Source organism: Phalacrocorax aristotelis, chromosome 13 (genome assembly GCF_949628215.1).
Source record: "Phalacrocorax aristotelis chromosome 13, bGulAri2.1, whole genome shotgun sequence".
NCBI lineage: Eukaryota > Metazoa > Chordata > Aves > Suliformes > Phalacrocoracidae > Phalacrocorax > Phalacrocorax aristotelis.
The window spans coordinates 15,638,609-15,658,973 of NC_134288.1; the positions used below are offsets into that span (position 1 = coordinate 15,638,609).

At 39.0% G+C, this 20,365-nt stretch overlaps 2 protein-coding genes across 5 annotated transcripts in view; one reads left to right on the forward strand and one right to left on the reverse strand.

The window, feature by feature from the left end:
* RTF2 (replication termination factor 2) overlaps positions 1-20,365 on the reverse strand; it is a 55,760-nt gene that overhangs the window by 395 nt on the left and 35,000 nt on the right. For both annotated transcript variants that reach the window (XM_075108974.1, XM_075108972.1), the window contains 3 exons: positions 5,847-5,960; positions 2,658-2,712; positions 2,485-2,577 (listed from right to left, as the gene is read on the reverse strand). In XM_075108974.1, coding sequence (XP_074965075.1) covers positions 2,485-2,577; positions 2,658-2,712; positions 5,847-5,960 — 262 coding nt within the window. The remainder of the gene's footprint in view (positions 1-2,484; positions 2,578-2,657; positions 2,713-5,846; positions 5,961-20,365) is intronic.
* LOC142064268 (putative beta-1,3-galactosyl-O-glycosyl-glycoprotein beta-1,6-N-acetylglucosaminyltransferase 7) lies at positions 10,202-18,597 on the forward strand. Of its 3 annotated transcripts, none has more exons than XM_075108970.1 (5): positions 10,202-10,612; positions 13,168-13,304; positions 14,669-15,700; positions 16,173-16,268; positions 17,034-18,597. In XM_075108970.1, exons 3-5 carry the CDS (start codon positions 14,725-14,727, stop codon positions 17,258-17,260), a joined length of 1,299 nt encoding a protein of 432 aa, XP_074965071.1. In that variant the 5' UTR covers positions 10,202-10,612; positions 13,168-13,304; positions 14,669-14,724; the 3' UTR covers positions 17,261-18,597. The 3 variants fall into 3 exon arrangements, with proteins under 3 accessions (XP_074965071.1, XP_074965070.1, XP_074965072.1); XM_075108969.1 differs by having other exon boundaries at positions 13,168-13,295; XM_075108971.1 differs by lacking the exon at positions 13,168-13,304.

Sequence of the window (20,365 nt, forward strand, 5' to 3'; positions counted from 1 at the left end):
TCAAATAAAGATGGAAAAAAGTATTTAAAAAATAACATTTATGAAGATGAAGCATACACACTTTTCAGGGCTATCGCAAACATATCCCGTAATTTTATCCAACAGCAAACGTTCCTAAAGCAGACGTGTTCCTAACAAGCTTTTAGAATTTCTGCTCAAAATGCATTTGAAATCTTGGAGAGAGAGCAATTCTTTCTTACTTGTGTAAACCCCTTGCACTGTAATTCCATACTGACAGCATTTATTCCTCTAAGTGAAAAATGGCTCTGAACCCTCATCTTAAGAAAGAGCCATGAAAGTATTCCACCACCCTGAAGTATTGTTTAGAAATTAGCTATCGAATGACAAAAGCTAAACTTGTGACATACTGTCCCCAGGGAATCTATCTCCTCCTTTTATTCTTTGCAACATCATTTATGACCAATAACAATGGTCTGCGTCATTTTATATTTGGGATAGGAAAATGCCCATCCCTCCGTTTCTGATACCATCTCTCAGTGCCTTGTATCTGCTGTTACAAGAAGACCCCCTCTCTTAACCCCCTTCTTAACAGCTATTTAACCTTCTCCAAAGATGAAGGACAGTATTTTAAAAAGCATGTGCCAAATCTCTTCAGCAAAGGAATGAATACATAGAAACCTACAGAAACCCTGTGTGTTTAGGTTAACTCAGGCACAATGGCGTGCAAATAGCTCGCAGGGAGCCTGTCTGAAAACGCACTTAACTGAGTTCTGCATGTACTCATAGCAATTATATGTGCAATCCTAAATCATCGTAGATCAGACCCTTTTTACAGTTGGAGAATGCTGCTTTTAATGCCACCAATAGTTGTCTGGAAAGAATTACCAAACGCTGGATTTGAAAGAATGAGTATGTATGCTGCAAGTCCAGAAACCTTAGGGTGCCATGTTCACAAATTAATTCCTGTGCTACTGGCATTCCTCAGTCCATGGATTTTCCTTTATTTTCCCCTCCCTCCTCTTAATCTCTTGCTGGTTGATATAACTGCTGCCAGAAACATAAACCAACGACCTGACATTTCAAAAAGGCATATTTTTTCTTTTACACTCTTGGAAAAGAAAAATGCATCAAACATTATTAGAATTACCAGGTTCCTAAACATCCAAGAGCAATTACAATCATCTGGAATGACACATTTTTAAGTCTACCCTTTACAAAAACAGACAGTAGGGGGCAGGTAAGGCGTTTCTGATGGAAATTCTCCTGGCTTCTCACGTAGTTTATCTACAGTTCATCATTCAACTATTCGCAGATTCTTCAAACAATTTATATTGACTTTTTTCGTGGCTGTAACGTATACAATTGAATACTTCACGCAGAAACCTTAGACTGACTTTAAAAATATACCCATTCTTATAGTCCTGTATGAAAACATCAGTATGAATTAGAGACATTAAATAACAATATATATCGCCTAAAGAGAGGCCACCATCCTTTGGACTAAAGGACTGCCAAGATTACTCATAGCTGCATGACTGCTGTAGGTACGGCAGCACATCCTGAAGATCCATTCCACTGCTCCCAGCGACACACAGCAAATTAGCAGCTAAAATAGAGAACTAAAAATCAAGTCATCAGCCTGGGTCATTGTCATGGAAATAAACCGCCAGAACAGATTTTTTGACCACTTGTATTTCAGGAAATCAGCTACTATTTCTCCTCAGACAATCTCCTAGCCAATAAAACAGATACACCAAACCCTCGACTATATCACTGTGTGAACAAGAATCTCTAACCTCATTCAAGTTGGTTCCCACTACCAAAGCACAGCAATGTTGGAATGACTTAAACAAGTAAATCTGGCTCGTTTCACAGTGAAAAAAACAAAATGCGATACGGTGAAAAGCGTTCATTATTTTTATTAGTTATCTGCGTCACTGGAGCACTTCCTAGTCATGAGCTGGAGCAGAGACCCTGTTGCTTTAGGTGTTTTGTGAAAGCAAAAGAAGAAGTCAGTCGCTACTCTACAGACTATTCACTCAATGTATAGGACGACGGCCAGCAGATGGGACAAGGGCAAACTGGGCAGGGTAAGGAAGAATGGATGAACAGACGCCTTTGCACACTCACTTTCTGCAAAATCTACAAAACTGACTATGCAGATTGTAAAACAAAGCTCTGTTTTAAGAAAAAGTGAAACTGACTACAGTTTCTGTTGAACAAGGAGCTTTGTGCATGTTTACGAGGCAGCTTCCTACTCTGGCTTGGAAAGGCAGCCTTTTAGGACAGACTTTTGAAAGAGGGGGTTCTTTCAAAAAGCGACCCACGACATTACGGCTTCCTTGAAGGCAGGAATTGACCTTTTATTACTGAGAAAGATTAAAAAAAGGAAGTGAGAGGAGTGAGAGGATAGCTTCTGAAAACTATGGTACAAAATAGTCAGAGAAGGATTTCTCCAATATTTTTCAAAGCAGAAATATTTGTTCACATTTTTTACATTTAGATTAAAGAATAAACACCAACCCGAACTTTTGGTGAAGATAATCTGCCTCTTTTCCCCAGTGCTGGAATTGGCACAATCCTTTTGATTCTTGGTCTTTGATGGACCTGGAGAATCTACGAAAGGAAAAAAAATGAAATCATGGATCTGCTTCATGACTCAGAAGGCTACACAAAATTTGGAGCTGTGACATTACCTTCGGCGGTATCTTGCTGAGAAGTTGATTCTGCTGACTTGCTTTTCTTTGATTTCTGAAACAACACAAGCAGAAATCTGGTAATGTACCGAGAGGATGTGCGATTCCGATTCCCAGCTTGCGTTTGATAGACGCGCAATCACATTTAGCACATTTTTCTCTCTTACATGGTGGAACTCTTCCTTTCACAATATTGCTCCACACTTTTGGTATTATTTCTATATGGAAAAATAATAACCTTGAAGGCATCTTAAAAGAAAATCACACAGGCCACAACTAAACTGTCTGGATACGGTATTTTGGTTTGTGTACTTTGCAGGGGTGTGTGTGTGTGTGTGTGCGCATGTGTGTGTGTGTGTTACCATCATTAAGGTAATCTGATACCCTGAACCTACATGGCAGGACAGTAAATTGCATGACATTAAACAGGACACAGTTAACCGTAATCAATAAAGATGTTTTTCAATAAAAAATAGCAGAATAATCCTGCATCTCATATCCACTTAATTTTATTTACTTAATTGAAAGTTACCCAGGAGGGATTTTTTATAACTGGCCCCTTTGTTGCAAGATTGCTTGGGAAGAAAAGATGCAAATAGTTAATCTAAATTTTTTAAAAGCATCTGTGGACCAGATTTTCCAAGTTAATTTACGTTTTTTCCAGATTAAGAAACATTAAAAAACCAAACAACAGCAACAAGAATCCCATTACTGGCTTTGATTATATAAATGCCAAGCTGAAAAAGAAAGATGTATTAGAATAGCCGTTGGCGTTATTATCACAGAAGATGACTCTGCATGCATTCATAACGGTGTACGTACTTCAAGAAAGCTACACAAACTCAAAAAAACCCCCCCATATTTCAATGTGTTCTCAAAGTTAGGAGAATCCATGCTGTCAAGCATATGATTAATGACTGAGGGAAAAAAAAAAACAAACCACATGTTGCTGCAAAGCTTGGCCAGAAGGTGGTGGCAGAGGGTTTATATTCTGAAGCAAACTTGCCTTTCCTGGCGTCCTTCAGTGTCGGTGAAAAACCTCTTCTCAGGGTGCTTCCACCTTTGTTATTATGAGTGGATTTACAAAGAAAAGTTACCTCCCAGTGTGTGGCATCTGAACTATGAGATGTTTGTAAATATATGTATGCACATAATGAGTTATATTATACGTATGTCATCACAGGCACATATGACATAGTTGAGTTCGAATAATTTTTTATACCAGTGCTAGCTGCGTCTTCGTCTCATGGCTACAAAGACAAGGAGCTTCTGCTTCCTGCTCCACATACAGTTGGTCCACTTCGACCGCCCCCCTAACTGAAAGAAGGAGCAGAGGAAGAGGTTCGAACAGCAGCACCAGCAGACCCCGAACTAGAAACTGCCTTCTGATGCTGGGACTGGAGCTCACGGATCTCGGATTAGAGCGAACGGTGCCAGTGACAGCAGAGAAGACTGGTTCTAGCTGCAAAAAGATCAGCTGGTACAGCAAGGCAGCACTGCAAAACCAGTCAGAATCTGAGGATGAAATGCAAGGGGCCTGCTGAGAGATTTGCAAATAAGGTACCTGCCTGTAATATAAGTCTTCACTAAACAAACAAAAAATATTTGCATGCTCACCTCAGGCATACAGATCCTGAAGACCAAAGCATGATCTCCTGTTGTCTGCCACCACAGTGACTGGGCTGACACCGTAAGAGACAGAAGAGCTCAGCACACATAGGTGGTACTTCAATGTGTGGAAGTTGGGGACAGCACCAGCTTTCAGACAATTCCCAATTATTTGAACCAACGCTATAGATGCAGTGTTAGGCCACCTTCCTAATGAAAACTGAGTGCAAATGACCACTATTCCGGGGGCTGATTACTTATCTACTGAGATCTGCACTGTTCTATCATCAAATTATCTTAAAACTTCTTTCAAACAGTTAATTACCAAGTATTGAAAAGAAAAAAAATCTGAAGACACAGCATAAGATTTATAGCATTGCTTTTATGCCATAAGCTATAGGACACTGAGTGCAGAGGCTATGAACTGAGAGAAAAGAGCAGTAGGGTTTCCACGGGTAACGAAGCTTTTCTTTTATTGCCCAGGCCCAATGATGCCGTATTGGTGCAGAGGAATAAAGACCCTATCGTGAGAAGGAATCATATGTTCATAAACTGGTATTTGTTTCAAAACAATCTAGGAAAACATTTATATGCCGTCTAACCCTACAGGCAGACCAAATCAAGCGCAGTAATAGGGGGTGAGATGATCAATGTCCATCTAAAGTCTCAGCTGCTGAAAGCGTCAGACAATGATGATTCACGCTCTTGAGATTCAACTAAATCTGTCTGCACCCCGGATTGAGCCAACGCTGAAGTTTTTGCTTGCTTTGTCATCCTCCAGAACAGCAATGCCAGTTCAGAAAAAAATAGCAATGCTGAAAAAAGCCCCATGTGCAGAACTGTCATTGACAGTACAGTTCCGGAGAACAACTATTACTTCGCAGAGCGGTAGTATACAGTAGAGTTGAGCTGCAACGACTATTTTCATGGCATTTTGCCCAGTCAGATAAAAAAAAAAAAAAAAAAAAAAAGAAAAGAAAAGAAAAGAAAGAAATGCAAAGACCTCAAGAGGATGGTGGGAATTAGCATTGCCAGTAATCACTCAGGACTGTAAAAACCACAGAGTATGACACGATTTGCCAACAGTAGTCTTCCAGAACCAGACCGGGAATCCACGCATTTCAGTGGTGTGTTTCTGACTCTGGCCAGTAGAGGATACCTGAGATCAAAAACTAATAACCTACCATCACAACAAACCAGGAACTACCATGTGAAATACAGAGAAGATTTTGCTCATTACCAGAATTAACTCATACAAGGCCTTTGTTTCAAGAAAAACCTAGAGTACAGCTGCGCAGTGTCCATTTTCCCCATAGCGTTAAATTCTGTGATTTTCAGAGCACCATGTGCTGCCTGTTAGTCAAAAGACAGTTTCAGTACATACAACTTCAATATGCTATTAGCAAAATGTGCATGCAGCCCCACTATTTTAAGAGTAGCACTGAAGTACAACACAGCTTACTGAGCAAATCCTCCAGTCTGCATGAAGATTAGCAGAAAAAGCTACGCAATCTAAGAGCCGATTGCATTACAGACAAGAACACTTTTAGTTTTGTTTTAAACAATGAATAAAAAGATTACCTTTTCTAATTTACTTTTAAGTCTTCTGTCCTCCATTCTTTTCTTCAATACTTCCACATCTTCTTTATTACCATTAAGGATAATCACATCTTCCTCTTGAAAGGGAACACCACACTTCAAGAAAAAAAAGAAAAAAAAGGACAAAACTATTATTCTTTTTCAAGATCTTTATGCTGTTGAACCTTTGTTTGAACTAACACTGTTTAAGCTCTCCAATCTCTTGTCACTGTCTTTTCCAATTGTCCTTTCTCCTTTAATACAGTCTAATACATCTTCTCACCTAAAATGTCAATGGGAAAATCTCAGCTGTTTTTACCACTGAGCAAAATAATACTGATTGACAGCATCCCTATTCTCAAAAAGAAGAATAAATACTCCTCTTACCACTGAACTATGAACTTTTGATAACCACATTTAAAAGTAGCTCGCGTACCAATCTGCACAGCAAATTATAAAATAATTTCAGAAATATGACAATATCTTGCTCTTCTTCAAAGCCCTATTCCATGTAATAGGGCTATGGAAATTGCGCATTTATTTCACTATCAGTCCCTTATAAAAAACATCCATAACTAATTCTGGTTTTAGTTTGAAGAAAAGGTCTCATGCATTTTCTGTTCGTGGGTTCCTTGCTCTACTAGCCTAAAATGTACACTGACCAGATTAAACAAAGTGGTCTTAACTAGAATCTACTCCACTTTCTGAACCCCCTAGCTGAAAACCAACACACTAAGGAACTTTGTGGTTTCTTTTTTAGTTATGAATGCGCTTCATTAAGAGCTCAGCATTATGCCACTCCCTCCAGAATTTGTCTTTCAACTTAGTAGGACAAGAAACAACAACTGATAGGAGCAGTTCCTTTACGCTGACTAGGAACACCACCAAAGGTGTTATTCCTCCACACGTAGAACAGACAGCACCAGGGAATTTTTCTCCCCAGCAGCTAGACAGGAAATCCTGCTTTGTTTGGATTTTTTTTGTTTATTTTTTAAAAAATCATCATTATTTTTAAAATTACTATGGAGATAAAAAGGGGTCATGAAAGGAACAATATTCACTAACCCAGCCTTGTCTTCTCATTGTCCTTCATCTGAATCAAACATTCCCAAATTTCAAATTACATTTATAAATTAATCTGGATAATGCACATCATGTGCTTCATGTAATTCTGCATTTGTTCTCTGGTTGAAGACACAGATGTTTCACTGTGCACATTTTCAATCATCTGGTGAAGCCAGCACATTAACTATGATGTTTTATTTTCTAAGATCTCAATTTCCTTTTTCGTGTGTGTTATTTTGTTAAATCCAGCAGCTTTCTGTTAATCTGCAAGATTAGTTTGTAATCCTGCCTTTGTCATTACTCTTCTGTTTTCTAAACAAAGGTTTAGAAAGGTTACTCATGTATTTGCAGTAGGAATTAAGCAAATGAAAGGACATATGGACAGCACTTTGACTACAGTCTGCTCAAGTGATGAACACAGTTTAAAAAAATGAATCTGAACACAAGCAGTCAGAGAGATTATGAAGGAGAAGCAAGGGTTAGAGAGATGCATGTTAAGTAAGTTAAGTAGAATAATAAGTCACACACAAGAAATGGGTGAGTAGCCCAAATTTTTCCATTGCTCCTCAATGAGCCAGTGTTAGAAATACCAGCGTGGTATGATCTCAGACACTCGCGAGTGAGAAGTCTGGAAAACCAAAACAGATGATCAGTCTTCATACTGAGGCAGGGGCGACTGGCGGCTGCCTGGACTCTAAAGAAGTCCTACATGTTCAGTTCTAGTGGGGTGTTTTCTGAATACAGCACGAGAGACTGGCACCCTCCTCCAGGCTCGTGATTTAAAAAATAATTTCTGCAGTAATTTTAAAAAACATATTCTGCTAAGCGTACAAAAAGAAGTGGAAACTTCCTCCAAGTAAAAGTTTGATATCAAAGGACTCTAATTTTCAATAAACGCTGCATTTTGAAAAAGCAAGCAAATCCAGGTTCCCGTCTGGAAAACACAGGTGGAACTGTTCTAAAATGAAGAGTATTTACAAGAAACAGGTCCTCTTTCCATTCACTGAAACAGATAAATTTTTGCCATGACAACAGCCGGACTATATTAGGGAGACCAAACCCTTCTCACCCAAGTACAGCAAGTTAGAGGCACAGAACCCACTCCACCTTCCCAGGTTTCACTGACTCCAGCAGGTACGATTTCTTGTTGCATCATACATGTGCATCAAACCATTTTTAATTGTTAGAACTGTTGGATGCAAAGCCTTAGTTCTGATTTTTTCAAAAGCTCACTCTACCTTCATGAAAAAAGAACAGGAAAGATTTTTATCTCAACATTTGGAAATGCTGAGATAAAAAGCAGAAAGAAATTTCAGTTTTGCAAATTCAAAAAGATTGTTCCTTCAAGATTAAGGTCTTCTGGGGCAGATTTTTGTTTTATGATTATCACAGGGTCTCCCTTGCTTGTACCTCATTTATATTGGGACTTTAAACACCTAAAAAGGTACTTGCTGCAGCACCTTGACTAGAAGACATTCCTAAGTGAGACTGAACTTGAAAACTATTCTGACAGACCAAAGCAGTAGAACAGCAGCTTGCAGATCTGAATGCAAGATTCGATCTGTAATTGAAGGCGAGCAGGATGTTAACCGAAGGAGATGCTGGACAAGCAGCTTGATTTTTGTCTAAAAGCCTTTTTAGGGTCCAATTATAAAAGCATGTCCAAAACCCTTTATATCTAAATGGCTTAACATGCGTGCACCAAGGAATTATTTAAAGGGTGGGCAGGTATGATCAAAAAGCCTTCAAAGTCTGATACTCATAAATTTATGTACCCTACATACCCCATACTCATATACATGTACGCACACACAGACAAAATAAAATTTACAATAAAAAACCCAAAACCAAAACCAACCCAAAGACTTAAAATCATTAGAACAATAGTCATTATGAGCTGTAAAAGCCATATTAGCTTAGGCATCAATATAATACTTTAAATTTAAACTAGTAATAGAAATAGTGAAATTACTCTTTCAAATGATAAAGACTTAAATTTCAAGTCATTTTAATATAGTAGGATAGCTTCTTATCTTCCTTAGAGAATAAAATTGGGGTTTTTTTTAGTAATAATGAAATCTTAGTTTAACATGATTTCCTGAATTCTAAAGTTTACAGCGTCTGAAGTTGCAGCTACATAAGGCAATGGCTGGACCGTATTTCTTGCTGTAAACTACTACTGACAAAGTGATTTTTTTTTTTTTTGTACAGCATCCAAGATGTAGTTCCACCCGTGACTAGTCCAGTCTTAAAATAATACAAATAAACAACAGGCAAATATGTTTTCATCTCTAAATGTTTACATCAATGTTAACAGTTTAATGTCTTTGGGGAAACCTGAAGCCTCTTTCCCAAATTATAAACAGTTACCTCCTGCAGTCCTCCGAAATACCACCACTACTAGGAAATGCATAAAGACACACATACTCTTCCAAAACAATTCCCACCAGATTATGGAACTCGTATGACCACACCTGACTTTCCCTCTTTAACCAGGGCAGGATTTGGAAAGAGGATCGAACAGCCCCCCGTTCAACCACGGTCCGTATCACCGCTCATTTTCTAGCCACACAAGCTCATGTATTAAAGATTATCGTCTCTTGTAACAGTTAACTAAAAAAACATGTTTTAAGAGAAGATTCTCTTCCAGCGGTTTATTCATTAGAAGATCAGTGGCGCAAGATTTGCTGAACACAGGTTTTGGCATTGCCACCCTAGTCAGACACACAGTGGGGCAAAGAGTAAAGGGTAACTTGGGAGGAGCAGTAAGTCTCCTCCATAATAACTCACAGAATGGGAACTTACCCTCACAAGCTGTAGCACCTATTGCAAAAACACCGCCCGAGCAGAAGCCTCTATTGACAGAGCTTCCCTTAAAGTGGAAGATACTTTTGTATCTGCCATACCTGCAGCTGTGCCTTAATTTACCTTCAGGCTTTCTCTGTTTATTTCTGACCAACGTGTTATTTTCACCTGAACGTGTCCAAAGCACACCAGCCTTCTTGTTTCTAGAACCCCAGAGCTTCTTAATTCCAGCAAATTTAAGCTGTTAACTTTTCACTTATTAAAAACCCCAGGAACCTTTATAAAAGTAGTCACACAGTAAACATTCAGTTTGGGAAGGAGGCATTTCAATTATTACCTTTTAAGATTCCAGCCACCAGCAATGACCAGAGGCAATTCTTTGCTATATTTATTTGCTGCAAACTGGAAAGTTTCAGCAGGCAAACAGTTAAGAACAAAGTGGGGGGAGGAGGAGGAGGTGGTGAGGGTTTATTTCCTTTCCAGTTATCATCATCCAGCATGCTCTGTTAGCAGTGCAGAGGTTAAAAGCTCTGAGGTAAAGAAATACTATTTATAATCAGCAGCAACGTACTCTACATGTTTTTAAGTCTGATTTCAGTCCTTTAAAGGCTTTCTCAGAAAGAGGGTCAACAGAAATTTGGAGAAGCTTAAGTTTTCTCTCATTATTGTGAGGCAGAGGATATTTCTGAAGCTGAACCGCAGAATAAATATGCTAAGCATTGCGGGAAACCAGAGGCAGTCTTAAATGAAAACATTTACGTTAATGTTTAACCCCTTTCACTCACACGAGATCTCTACACAAGCGACAGAACGAGGAATGGTGTCTGAATTCTGCTGAAGGACAATGGGACTCTATTTATTTTTATCATGCTGCCGTCTCCTGGCTAATTTTCTACAAGGTAAGACTGAATAATGAGATTGCAGGACTTCAGGTTTTTGCTTTTCCTTTATTAAAACCTGTGTTTTAATTGTTGTAAAGTGACAAATATATTCACTTCAGAAAGACCATTTCACTTTAAAAAAAATACTCAAGTCTTCAATAAGGGTAATCATTTATTATTTTTTTTTTTTACTTCGTCATAGAGGTACAGTAGGGTGGAGGTCACTACTATTAGTGCTGTTTGTCTCATAAAAATCACAATACTTATGAATACTCATTATGCTCGGTTGCAAGCAACTTAGTTTTTTTACAGCCATCTAACTTAATGGTTTATATAGCTTTCACAGTTATTTGTTTTAAATTGTTATGAAGTCAAATACACTATACAAGAGGGGGGAAAAAAAAACAAAACAGGAAGCCAGAAGAAAACAGCAAGGATGAACAGGAAAACCTCCATAAGTCTGGTAAATATTTATCAGTAAATACGCATGCAATATTTTTAAGTAAGAATGATTTAAAATTTCTAAGGCAGTGTTAATTTGGTTTGATGACGAAATTTCTTCTTTTACTTGACGCCTGTCACAGCACAGAAGCAGGCTCCCCATACTCACCCGGGCATAAGGAAAAACCAAAGCAACAGAAAAAACAGTTAAAAGCGCCAATTTTAACATTAAGTTTTCAGAGGATTGAGTATTCACTTGCTTATAAAGTGTCTACAGTAATGCCTGCATAAACACCTGTCAGACAAAACCAGACATAAAAAGGTTTGGAAATAAAGAGTTAATGCCTTCTCATTAGAAGATGAAGTATTCCTAAATCATTTGCTTTACTCGATTAATTCATATTATTAATTCACTGGATTATGAAGTCATATGAACTAAGTTCTATCTAAACATTAAGGAAATACAAAGAGTACAGACAAAACAGACTATTTAGAGGTGCAGTGATGCAGTCCAAAATCCTATGATAGGAAGAGACGGTGCATTGTACAATGATTTGTTACTATGAAGTGCACAGCAAAGTATATAGCTCATGGGGTCTTGACGAACTGAGATGATATTTCACAGGCTTATTTTCAGGCATAAACATAATTCTTCTTTTCTCTGGAGTTCACCTTTTTAATTGAGATGGAGGAGCTTAGGCTTACACCAATTTTCTGTAACGTAATATCCATAAAAGACGCCACAAGGGTGCTTGCAAATCCCTACAAACGGGTTGTTTTTTGAAGAACGTCAAACACTACTCTCAGCACTTTTAAAAATTAAGACAACTTCATCCCCCCAATGGAGAGAACCTATCCATAACACAGAAAAGGCTGAGTATCAGAGAGACGTTCTGATAACAATAAATACCTATAACACCACTCTTGCATAATAAAATCAATGGGCAAGACAGGCATAGACTGTGTTACGCCCGGACAATGGGTCTTAACAGTACAATAACTTGCTCTTCAAGGGCAGGAGGAAATGTGGGAGCGTAGTCCTCAGCTGCAGACAATAGCATAGGGGCTAGAGGCTTCTTCCAAGTGGCAAATTTCATACACAATGGGACTAATGGCTGCAATTCTAGCTCTAAATCTGGTGAAACACTAGCAGAAAGCCAGTGCTTTCATTCTACCCTGAGGCTCAAAGATGTCAAATTCTGTTCTCGTAGACATGGCTTCATCATTTAGTAATTCCCCAGAAACATGTTAACGCTGGAGAAGGAATTGTTTCTTCTGACCTGATAACTGCCTATTTGTGTACTTTTATGCTGTCATATAAAATACAGCTTCTAGAGGCCACGCAGTTCAATAGGAAAAATCCATAGTAAACACTTAACGACCTGAAACATCCCTGGAAGCTATTATTTGAAGGGTAATAAAAATTTAAGTGTATGAAACAGGTTATATATAGATTTGTTCCCTAGGGAAGTATCCTTTGCAACCTGTCCACAAAGATGTATTTAATGAAAAAACCAAACCCAAACCACCACACTGATGAACGCGCTCGTTCCATACAGATGCCCTATATTGTACGCAGGTATAAAGCCCCAAATATTTCTCTAACTGGCCATCGTCTTCAGGGTAATTCTTAAATCCAGAATGAACCTTCCCTGTGATGTACGAAAGAGACCGCACCGCACCTAGTAACTCAGAGCAAACTCAATGCCCCTCCTGTAATTATTAATTCAGAACAGAACAGTTTTTCTGACTCCAGGTCCACAGAAATCTGTGCCTCCCTAACAGACACTCCCTCTCCCTACCTTCTGCTCCTGGGTACATAATGGCCCTCATGCAAATCTGTTCTGAGCTCTGGTAGTCAGCTGGTAGCAGGCTACAGCACTGGCCGTTTGATTTTTGCTGTGAAAATCCTGGCTTTCACCTTTCAGGGGCATTCCTTTTCTCCTCCTTTCCGCCCAATATTGAAAGGTTGCCGTGGGTTTGATTTGCTGAAGTTTCTCGTTCCAATGGATGAAAGACTCACATCATCCTTGTTTACCCAGTAAACGTATCCCTTAACAGCTGTGAAGAAAAAGTATTCTTCAGGGACCTGATTCCCTAACGTTTTTCTTTGGCCTATGCATTCAATGCAGACTGAAGAGCGCTGCTGGTAGAACATAGAAGCAAAATGGATGAACCCTCCATCTAACATACAACTCTACTTTCTGGAATGCTAAGTGGAAAAGAGGCATTCATCCAGCATGAAATCCAGTGCATACCAGTAAGGACAGTAAGACAAATACATTCTTTCCCAACAGCCTAATAAGCTTTTAAAATTGTGATATTATAGAGTATCCATTCTCTTGGTTCGAATTCTGTACTTGTAATGGTTTTTAAAAATTCCATGCTTCATTTCTATTTTAACTACAAGGCCCTTGTTATTTTCAAGCTTCTAAAAACAGACGCAGACTGAGTTTTCTTTAAAAAAGTATTTTTCACTTCTAATGACAAACTAGAGCCTTCTAAACCACAATAGCATTCCTATGAAGAAACTACCTTTATAAAAATATGCCTTTTCTCTGTTCCCACGTACTAACAAATACATTGTGATGTTGACAGCTGCAAAGTATGACATGTTTACATGTGAAATACAAATTTTGTTAAAAACAAATTAATTGAATAAAATAAGAGAAAAATAATTATCTTTAAAATAAAAAATAAAATATTTCTTAACTATTAAGCTTAATGGCAGTAGCTGGACCCTTCCCCCAGCCCTGGGATTTTCTCCAGGAAGTTCTTTTCAAAGATAAAGCCTTCACTTAATTGCTGCGGGATTCAGGACTGCTGCGCTCTCATTCTTCTGACTTTTCAACAAGGAATACATAAGGGGGAAAAAAAAAAATCACAATGGAAACACTCGTATGCTAATACTGATGTAAAGTACACAGTTATCTCTGAAGGCCAATACGGCAGTAGTGTGCTTATCTCAGGATATGCACACATGCTAAAAATAAGAAGCGAGCCTTGTCCCCATGTTCTGTTTTCAGAAGCACTAATATAAAGATGTCAGAGAAAAAAAAATCTGAGTTAGAAACATTTACTGACTTTATAAGGACAAAACCCAGTGTATTTTGTGGATTACGTTTTTGTCTCTTCCTTTTGTTTATTTAATACATTTTCTGCTGATTTAATTTACTGAATTCTGGTCCTCTGGCAGAACTTAAGGTTTCCCAGGCCTTAAGGAAATCTTAGCAGCAGCTCTCCCTTAGCACGCGGTGCTCACACATCGTCACTATTCCAAAGCTAGTCCCTGACCAGCCTAAGGCACTGGGCTCACCTACCGCCACACACACTGCTCGAAGTAGAAGAAATTTCTATCCGATGGGCTAGGCCCCCCTCCATGCTCAAGTAAAAAGTGTAAAAAGCCATTTTGGGTTCTTTGGGTAATTTTGTTTGTCCTAGAAAGGCTGCTTCGTGGCTCTGCAAGTACCACCTCCAGTGGCCGAGTACACTGCAGCATGAGCACACGCACGGTCTCTCCTAGTAACTGGAGAGAGAGTAATCTCAACATTTATAAACGCAACACTAAGATGTCATCTGTTAAAAGAAGTCAGAAAGGTTCTCTCCCTCTCTTTATCTTACTTTTGCTTTCAGATAATCGGAACGCTTAATTAAACTATGATGAGAAGACAGTATCTGGAAAATAAAAGATGAACCTACTTGATGCTACCAAATCAGTATTTTTAGTGTGCGTTGCTGTCTGTATGTTCATCTACACCTTTACCTACCTAAAGGATATGCTTTCCAAAGACCCAAATGAACAAAAATTTAATGCAAATATAGCAGAGTGTGGTTTTTACCCGGATGAACTTTGTTCAGCTCTTTTTGTGGGGAAAACTGCTGCCTTTCAAATTGGAAGCTTTTGTCAGAATACCTACCAACCTAAACCACTCAGCTGCATTCAGACTTCGTGCAACTGCTCCATGGTTTTGAAGACACTGGATTTTATCACAAGACCACTGTCAGAAGAAGAGGGAAATTTCTCATTGGCATACATAATCACAATTCACAAGGAGCTGGAAATGTTTGTAAAGCTGCTAAGAGCTATTTATATGCCTCAGAATATTTACTGCATACATGTTGATGAAAAGTCACCAAAGGATTATAAAGCTGCTGTACAAAACATCGTTAATTGCTTTGAAAATATTTTTATTTCCTCAAAAAGAGAAAATGTTGTTTATGCAGGATTTTCAAGACTACAAGCTGATATTAATTGCATGAGAGATCTAGTTCATTCCAAAATTCAGTGGAATTACGTTATTAATCTATGTGGTCAAGATTATCCCATTAAAACAAACAAAGAGATCATCCAATACATCAAAAGTAAATGGAACGGTAAAAATATGACTCCTGGGGTAGTCCAGCCACTTCATATGAAATACAGGACACAGGTCAGTTACAGAGAATACGTACATTCTGGAATGTCATACGTGTATCCAACAAAGAACATAAAAGCTAAACCGCCACATAATTTGACGATATATTTTGGTAGTGCCTATTATATACTCACTAAAGAATTTGTAGAGTTCACACTGACTGATGCACGTGCAAAAGATTTGCTTGAATGGTCAAGAGACACATACAGTCCGGATGAACACTACTGGGTCACACTGAATCGCTTAAATGGTAAGACGTATGTTATTTCTGCTATGAATAACCCCTGGACCGACAGCATTGTAAGGTCTCTGACACCGAGAGCTAGCGAGCTCCAATTCAGAGCTTAATGCCACCGCTTAATTGAGTTACACTGCATAAATGTGGTCATTTCTTCAGCCTGGATGCTGCCCTTTCAAACAGTCACATCTCCTGACGGCTGAGAAACAAAGCTTGATGCCAGGAAAGTACTACTTGTGGTGCAGACCATTAGCTAGAAAAATGTTGATTAAAAAAAAGAAACGTAACTTCTTTTTTGCTACGTAGAAGCTCATGCACTCAAGGAATAAAAAAAAGCAATATAACTGAGAATGACGCCTGTTCTTATGATGTAAATATCAGTAAATAAATACTAACATAGGTACATTTAAAAAGTCTTCAGCAGTGAAAAATCTTCCCTGTAGTAAGTAGAAAGAAATCTTATCAGAACCTTATATTTTTAAAGATGCTCCAGGGGCTACACCCAGTGCAGGCTGGGAGGGAAACATACGAGCCATTAAATGGAAAGATCAAGAAGGATCCGCACACAACGGCTGCAAAGGTAATGTAAATTTCCATCAGGAACTCAAACTTGATTTACTGACCAGCATTCATTCCAAATTATGTATTTTGCTTTAAACTAGCAATTAAACCTGCCACAGCGGTCATACATATTTTATTTTGGACAGACCATATAAAACACCAAACCATCCTACTAAATCACTCCACTGTATCCAATGTAAATAGCTTCTGCTGCATTCTTGCAGAGATTGCCACAGTATCCACGCACTGACAACCATTCTTTCAAATGCCAATTACCAAAGCAGTAGCTTGACTGCTCCCTTTTCAGTGAAGGGCAGGGGGTTTCCTTGACAAGGGTGTTTGTCAGATACCTTCACTAACACCGGGTTAAAACTCCTCAATCTGAACAATAATAATTTGACCATATGGAAAGAATGTGGAAAAATATTTAAAATATGTAACCGTATGAACTCCGCACAGTAAAGGACTGCATGATTAAACCGTTATCCAGCAGAATTAGGAGATCAGAACTTCAGCATGCCCAACTACCAGACGCAATATAAAGCGGAGTAACACATCAGTGAAGCAGCTAGGGGTAACCTGCATCCATTTGTGTAAAAGAGAAAATGAAACCCTTGCCTTTATGTTTAAAATCTAGCGTTATCCTCCAGATACAGTTCAGTGATGCTCTATGTGAAATGAAAAGGTATTTTTTGTTAGTAACACTATAGAGCAAAGCTATTTCTTTTAAATGATGCTGTTCAGCGTTCTGCTGCTTTCAGATACCTTCCATTTGCCTTTGCAGGTCATTACATCAGAGACATTTGTATCTACGGACTAGGGGATTTGCAGTGGATTATTGAGTCACCTCATCTGTTTGCCAACAAATTTGAGCCTGCAACATACCCCCTGGTTATGGACTGCCTAGAGAGACGCTACAGGCTTAAAGTACTGCGCCAGGCAGAAGTCCCGATTGAAGATCACTGGCGTTTTCAGGACGAGAACCACTTCAACATGAAGCTGGACATTTGAGCTTAATTAACATCTAAACAAGTGTTCAAAATACTGACAGAAACCATTAATGTTGTGCATTACAGCAAGAGGGTGAGCACAACGCTGTACTTACTACCCCCGTCTGCCAGTGAAATAAACAGGTTTTATTTATTAGAGTAAGATAAAGAGCAACAACTGCTAATGGGTTAATTCTCAAAGAAAATTACAATGTCTAAATCTATAACTTACTGAAGACAAGGGGGAAGTCCATAATCCTTTAAAGGACTTATTTAACTGGAAAAATACATATTCCTCATGCCTGCAGCCAAAAAAAAGAAAAAAAAAAAGGACTATCTGGTATGAAAATAATAAAGTGGAAGCAATGACTGAACAAATATAAAATACACAAGTTAAAGTCATGCCTACTCTGACTTATGAAATAGATTATTTTGGGTAATGAAGTTTACGCTAACATTTCAGAGCTCGTAAATAAGCAAATGACAACCAGTTTCAGACACAGTCCATTTCACTGCTTTTTGGGTTTTTTTTTCCTCCATGACCAGCTGCATCTCTAATTTCATTGTGTAGCATGGCAACATCACTCTGACACTACTCAGGCTTTGCTCCTAATGAAAAGGGGGGGGGCGAGCCAGTGACAGTAGTAGGGGTCCTGCAATGCATCCTCTAAGTCCCTGTTCTGAGTCTCTGCACGAGTTTAGGGCAAGGAGACACAGGAAATTTGAGGCCAGGGAACAAAGGAAAAGCAAATGAAAAGCCATCTTTCAACCCCAGTGTACCTGAGGGAAACAAAAGTTCCATGAACCTTGCCATGGTCTGCAGCAATCAGAAATAAGACCTAGCAGCAAACAGGCCAAGCATCTCACTTCCCTAACCCTCTGCAGACCAAATGCGGCTCTTGTTGGTCTACAGTAAGGGAGTGGCTTTTACCACACAGGCAAAAACAGGGAGCAGTAATAAAAAAACCCCCAAGGATCCAGCCCTTTTCCAGGCAAGAGTTGCTCTTTCCTCTTCAGAACTCCTAAATTAATCCTTTCACTGTGCAACTGAAAAGATTGGGGAAATATGAGGAAACAGAGAGGATACAGGTGGTGGTCTTCCATACAATATGACAACTCTTCCACAGGATTAAACCTCTACACCCCATCTCCAAAGGTCTTCATTTACGTGCTACTGATGGAAAGAGACCAGCAGAAACCTGAACTGTGACAAGTCATTTCAAACTGTTCGTCCTCCTTGAGAAGTACTTTGGCAAGAATGCAGTTGAAAGTTTCTTTCCAGTAAATCCAAAAAAAGCTCACAACTATTTTGCATGAACTCTGACGCAAACTAATAAAATACATCGTCTTATAAGCTCACTTGATTAGAAACTACAAATTATAAATAAATGCCCAGGAGCAATTTAGAGGTAAGCTTCAATATACACCTAAATATGCACCCAGGAAAACTGATTTACAGATTAAGCATTCTGCCGCCCCCAAAATCAAATGAATCAACAAGTGACTCGAAGAAGGTGAAAGTTTCTTGCTACAAACTTATTCCCAGGTTCCCGGAACTGCACTGCTCAAGTTCCCACACGAGTTTCGTGGAAACATAGTATCCTTCAAATGAACTTTAACCTAAAGAAAGACCATCTGGTTCTTATTTATTTACAGAAACTTACAAACTCAACCCAAAGGCCTGTACTCAGCTTCATGTATAATCCAGGATTTATCTTGTGGCTAAATATTGCTGGAGATGCGCTTTTATGAAGGCAAATAAAGCAAAAAAAGAGGTAAAAAAAGCGCCATGCAGCATGTTCACTCTGAGCCTGTTTAGAGTCCCTCTGAAAACCATTACTGAAGCTAATGGGTCTCTGGCATGTATTAATCATGGCAATATTCATAATTAATTTCTCTCCAAACCACACCCAATCCACTGTAGGGCACTGCCAGCATTCCATGTTTTTTAAAAACAGAAATGGAACGTTCTTTGTTACTGTTGTTGCAGCAAATCCGGTCTTTGAGCTTCCACCATCACACAAAACAATCGTTGTGTCTCACTTCTGAATTGAATTAAAAGGATAAATTCAATAGCAAGTTGATGCATAACATGGGCTTGGTCTGCAGAAACTGAACCAGTCTGGGGAAAAAAACAATCTGCACAAAAACCCCTCTTAAAATATAATTTAGGTATGACTTTACCCATGTCAACCCGGGAAAATCATTGGAGCGTGATCCTCCTTCCTTAAAGGATTTTATATTTTAAACAAATTTTTACATATATAAACCCCCCAGAAAATCATAATTAAACCACCCCATCCTCAATCATTAAGAAACAGTATTTGACACATTATTTTGAGTGACCATAACCACATTATATTCTTGAAAGATTTTTTTACTTCTGACAACAGTTAAAAAATTAAGTAATAAATGGTGAAAGCTGAGAGCATTTAACATAAAAAGCATTAAGTTCTGTATGCATTATCGGGTTACGAGTAGATCGATCACAACTTTCAGATTTCAGCAACCAGTGTTTACTAGCTTTTGGTGACTGTTGATCTAAGAACATATAGTGTCAATGTGACCTTGCTGAAGGAAACACTGTGCTCTATAACATACTGCACACACATTAACTCTATATCTGAAAGATGTATGCATAATTTCTCTTTCAAAAAGCCTGAGGCACATGTTCAACAGCTCTATATCTAAGTTAAACATTTGACTAAGTGTTTTATATGGCACAGACTTTAATAGTTAGGGTACTATTTCAGGTGTGTATTAGAGTCTGTTGATTCTGAAAACAATTCCACAATAAATTTTAAAGTGACACAAGAAACTATGTCACAGAATCACAGGCTGGTGCGGGTTGGCAGGGCCCTCTGGAGCTCACCCCGTCCCACCCCCTGCTGGAGCAGGCACCCCCAGAGCAGGGGCACAGGGCCGCGTCCAGGCGGGGGGTGAATGTCTCCAGGGAAGGGACCCCACAGCCTCCCTGGGCAGCCTGTGCCCCTGCTTGGGCACCCGCACAGGGAAGGGGTTTGTCCTCATGTTCAGGTGGAGCTTCCCATGTTCCAACTTGTGCCCATCGCCCCTTGGCCTGTTGTTGGGCACTACTGGAAGGAGCCCAGTCCCATCGTCCTGACAC

What these genes read in the sequence shown, in the direction of transcription:
- LOC142064268 (XM_075108970.1), top strand. Translation starts at nt 14,725, where the DNA reads ATGAACCTACTTGATGCTACCAAATCAGTATTTTTAGTGTGCGTTGCT. An exon ending in CACACTGAATCGCTTAAATG is followed by an intron (nt 15,701 to 16,172) that starts GTAAGACGTATG and finishes ATATTTTTAAAG; the next exon opens with ATGCTCCAGGGGCTACACCC. An exon ending in CGCACACAACGGCTGCAAAG is followed by an intron (nt 16,269 to 17,033) that starts GTAATGTAAATT and finishes TTGCCTTTGCAG; the next exon opens with GTCATTACATCAGAGACATT.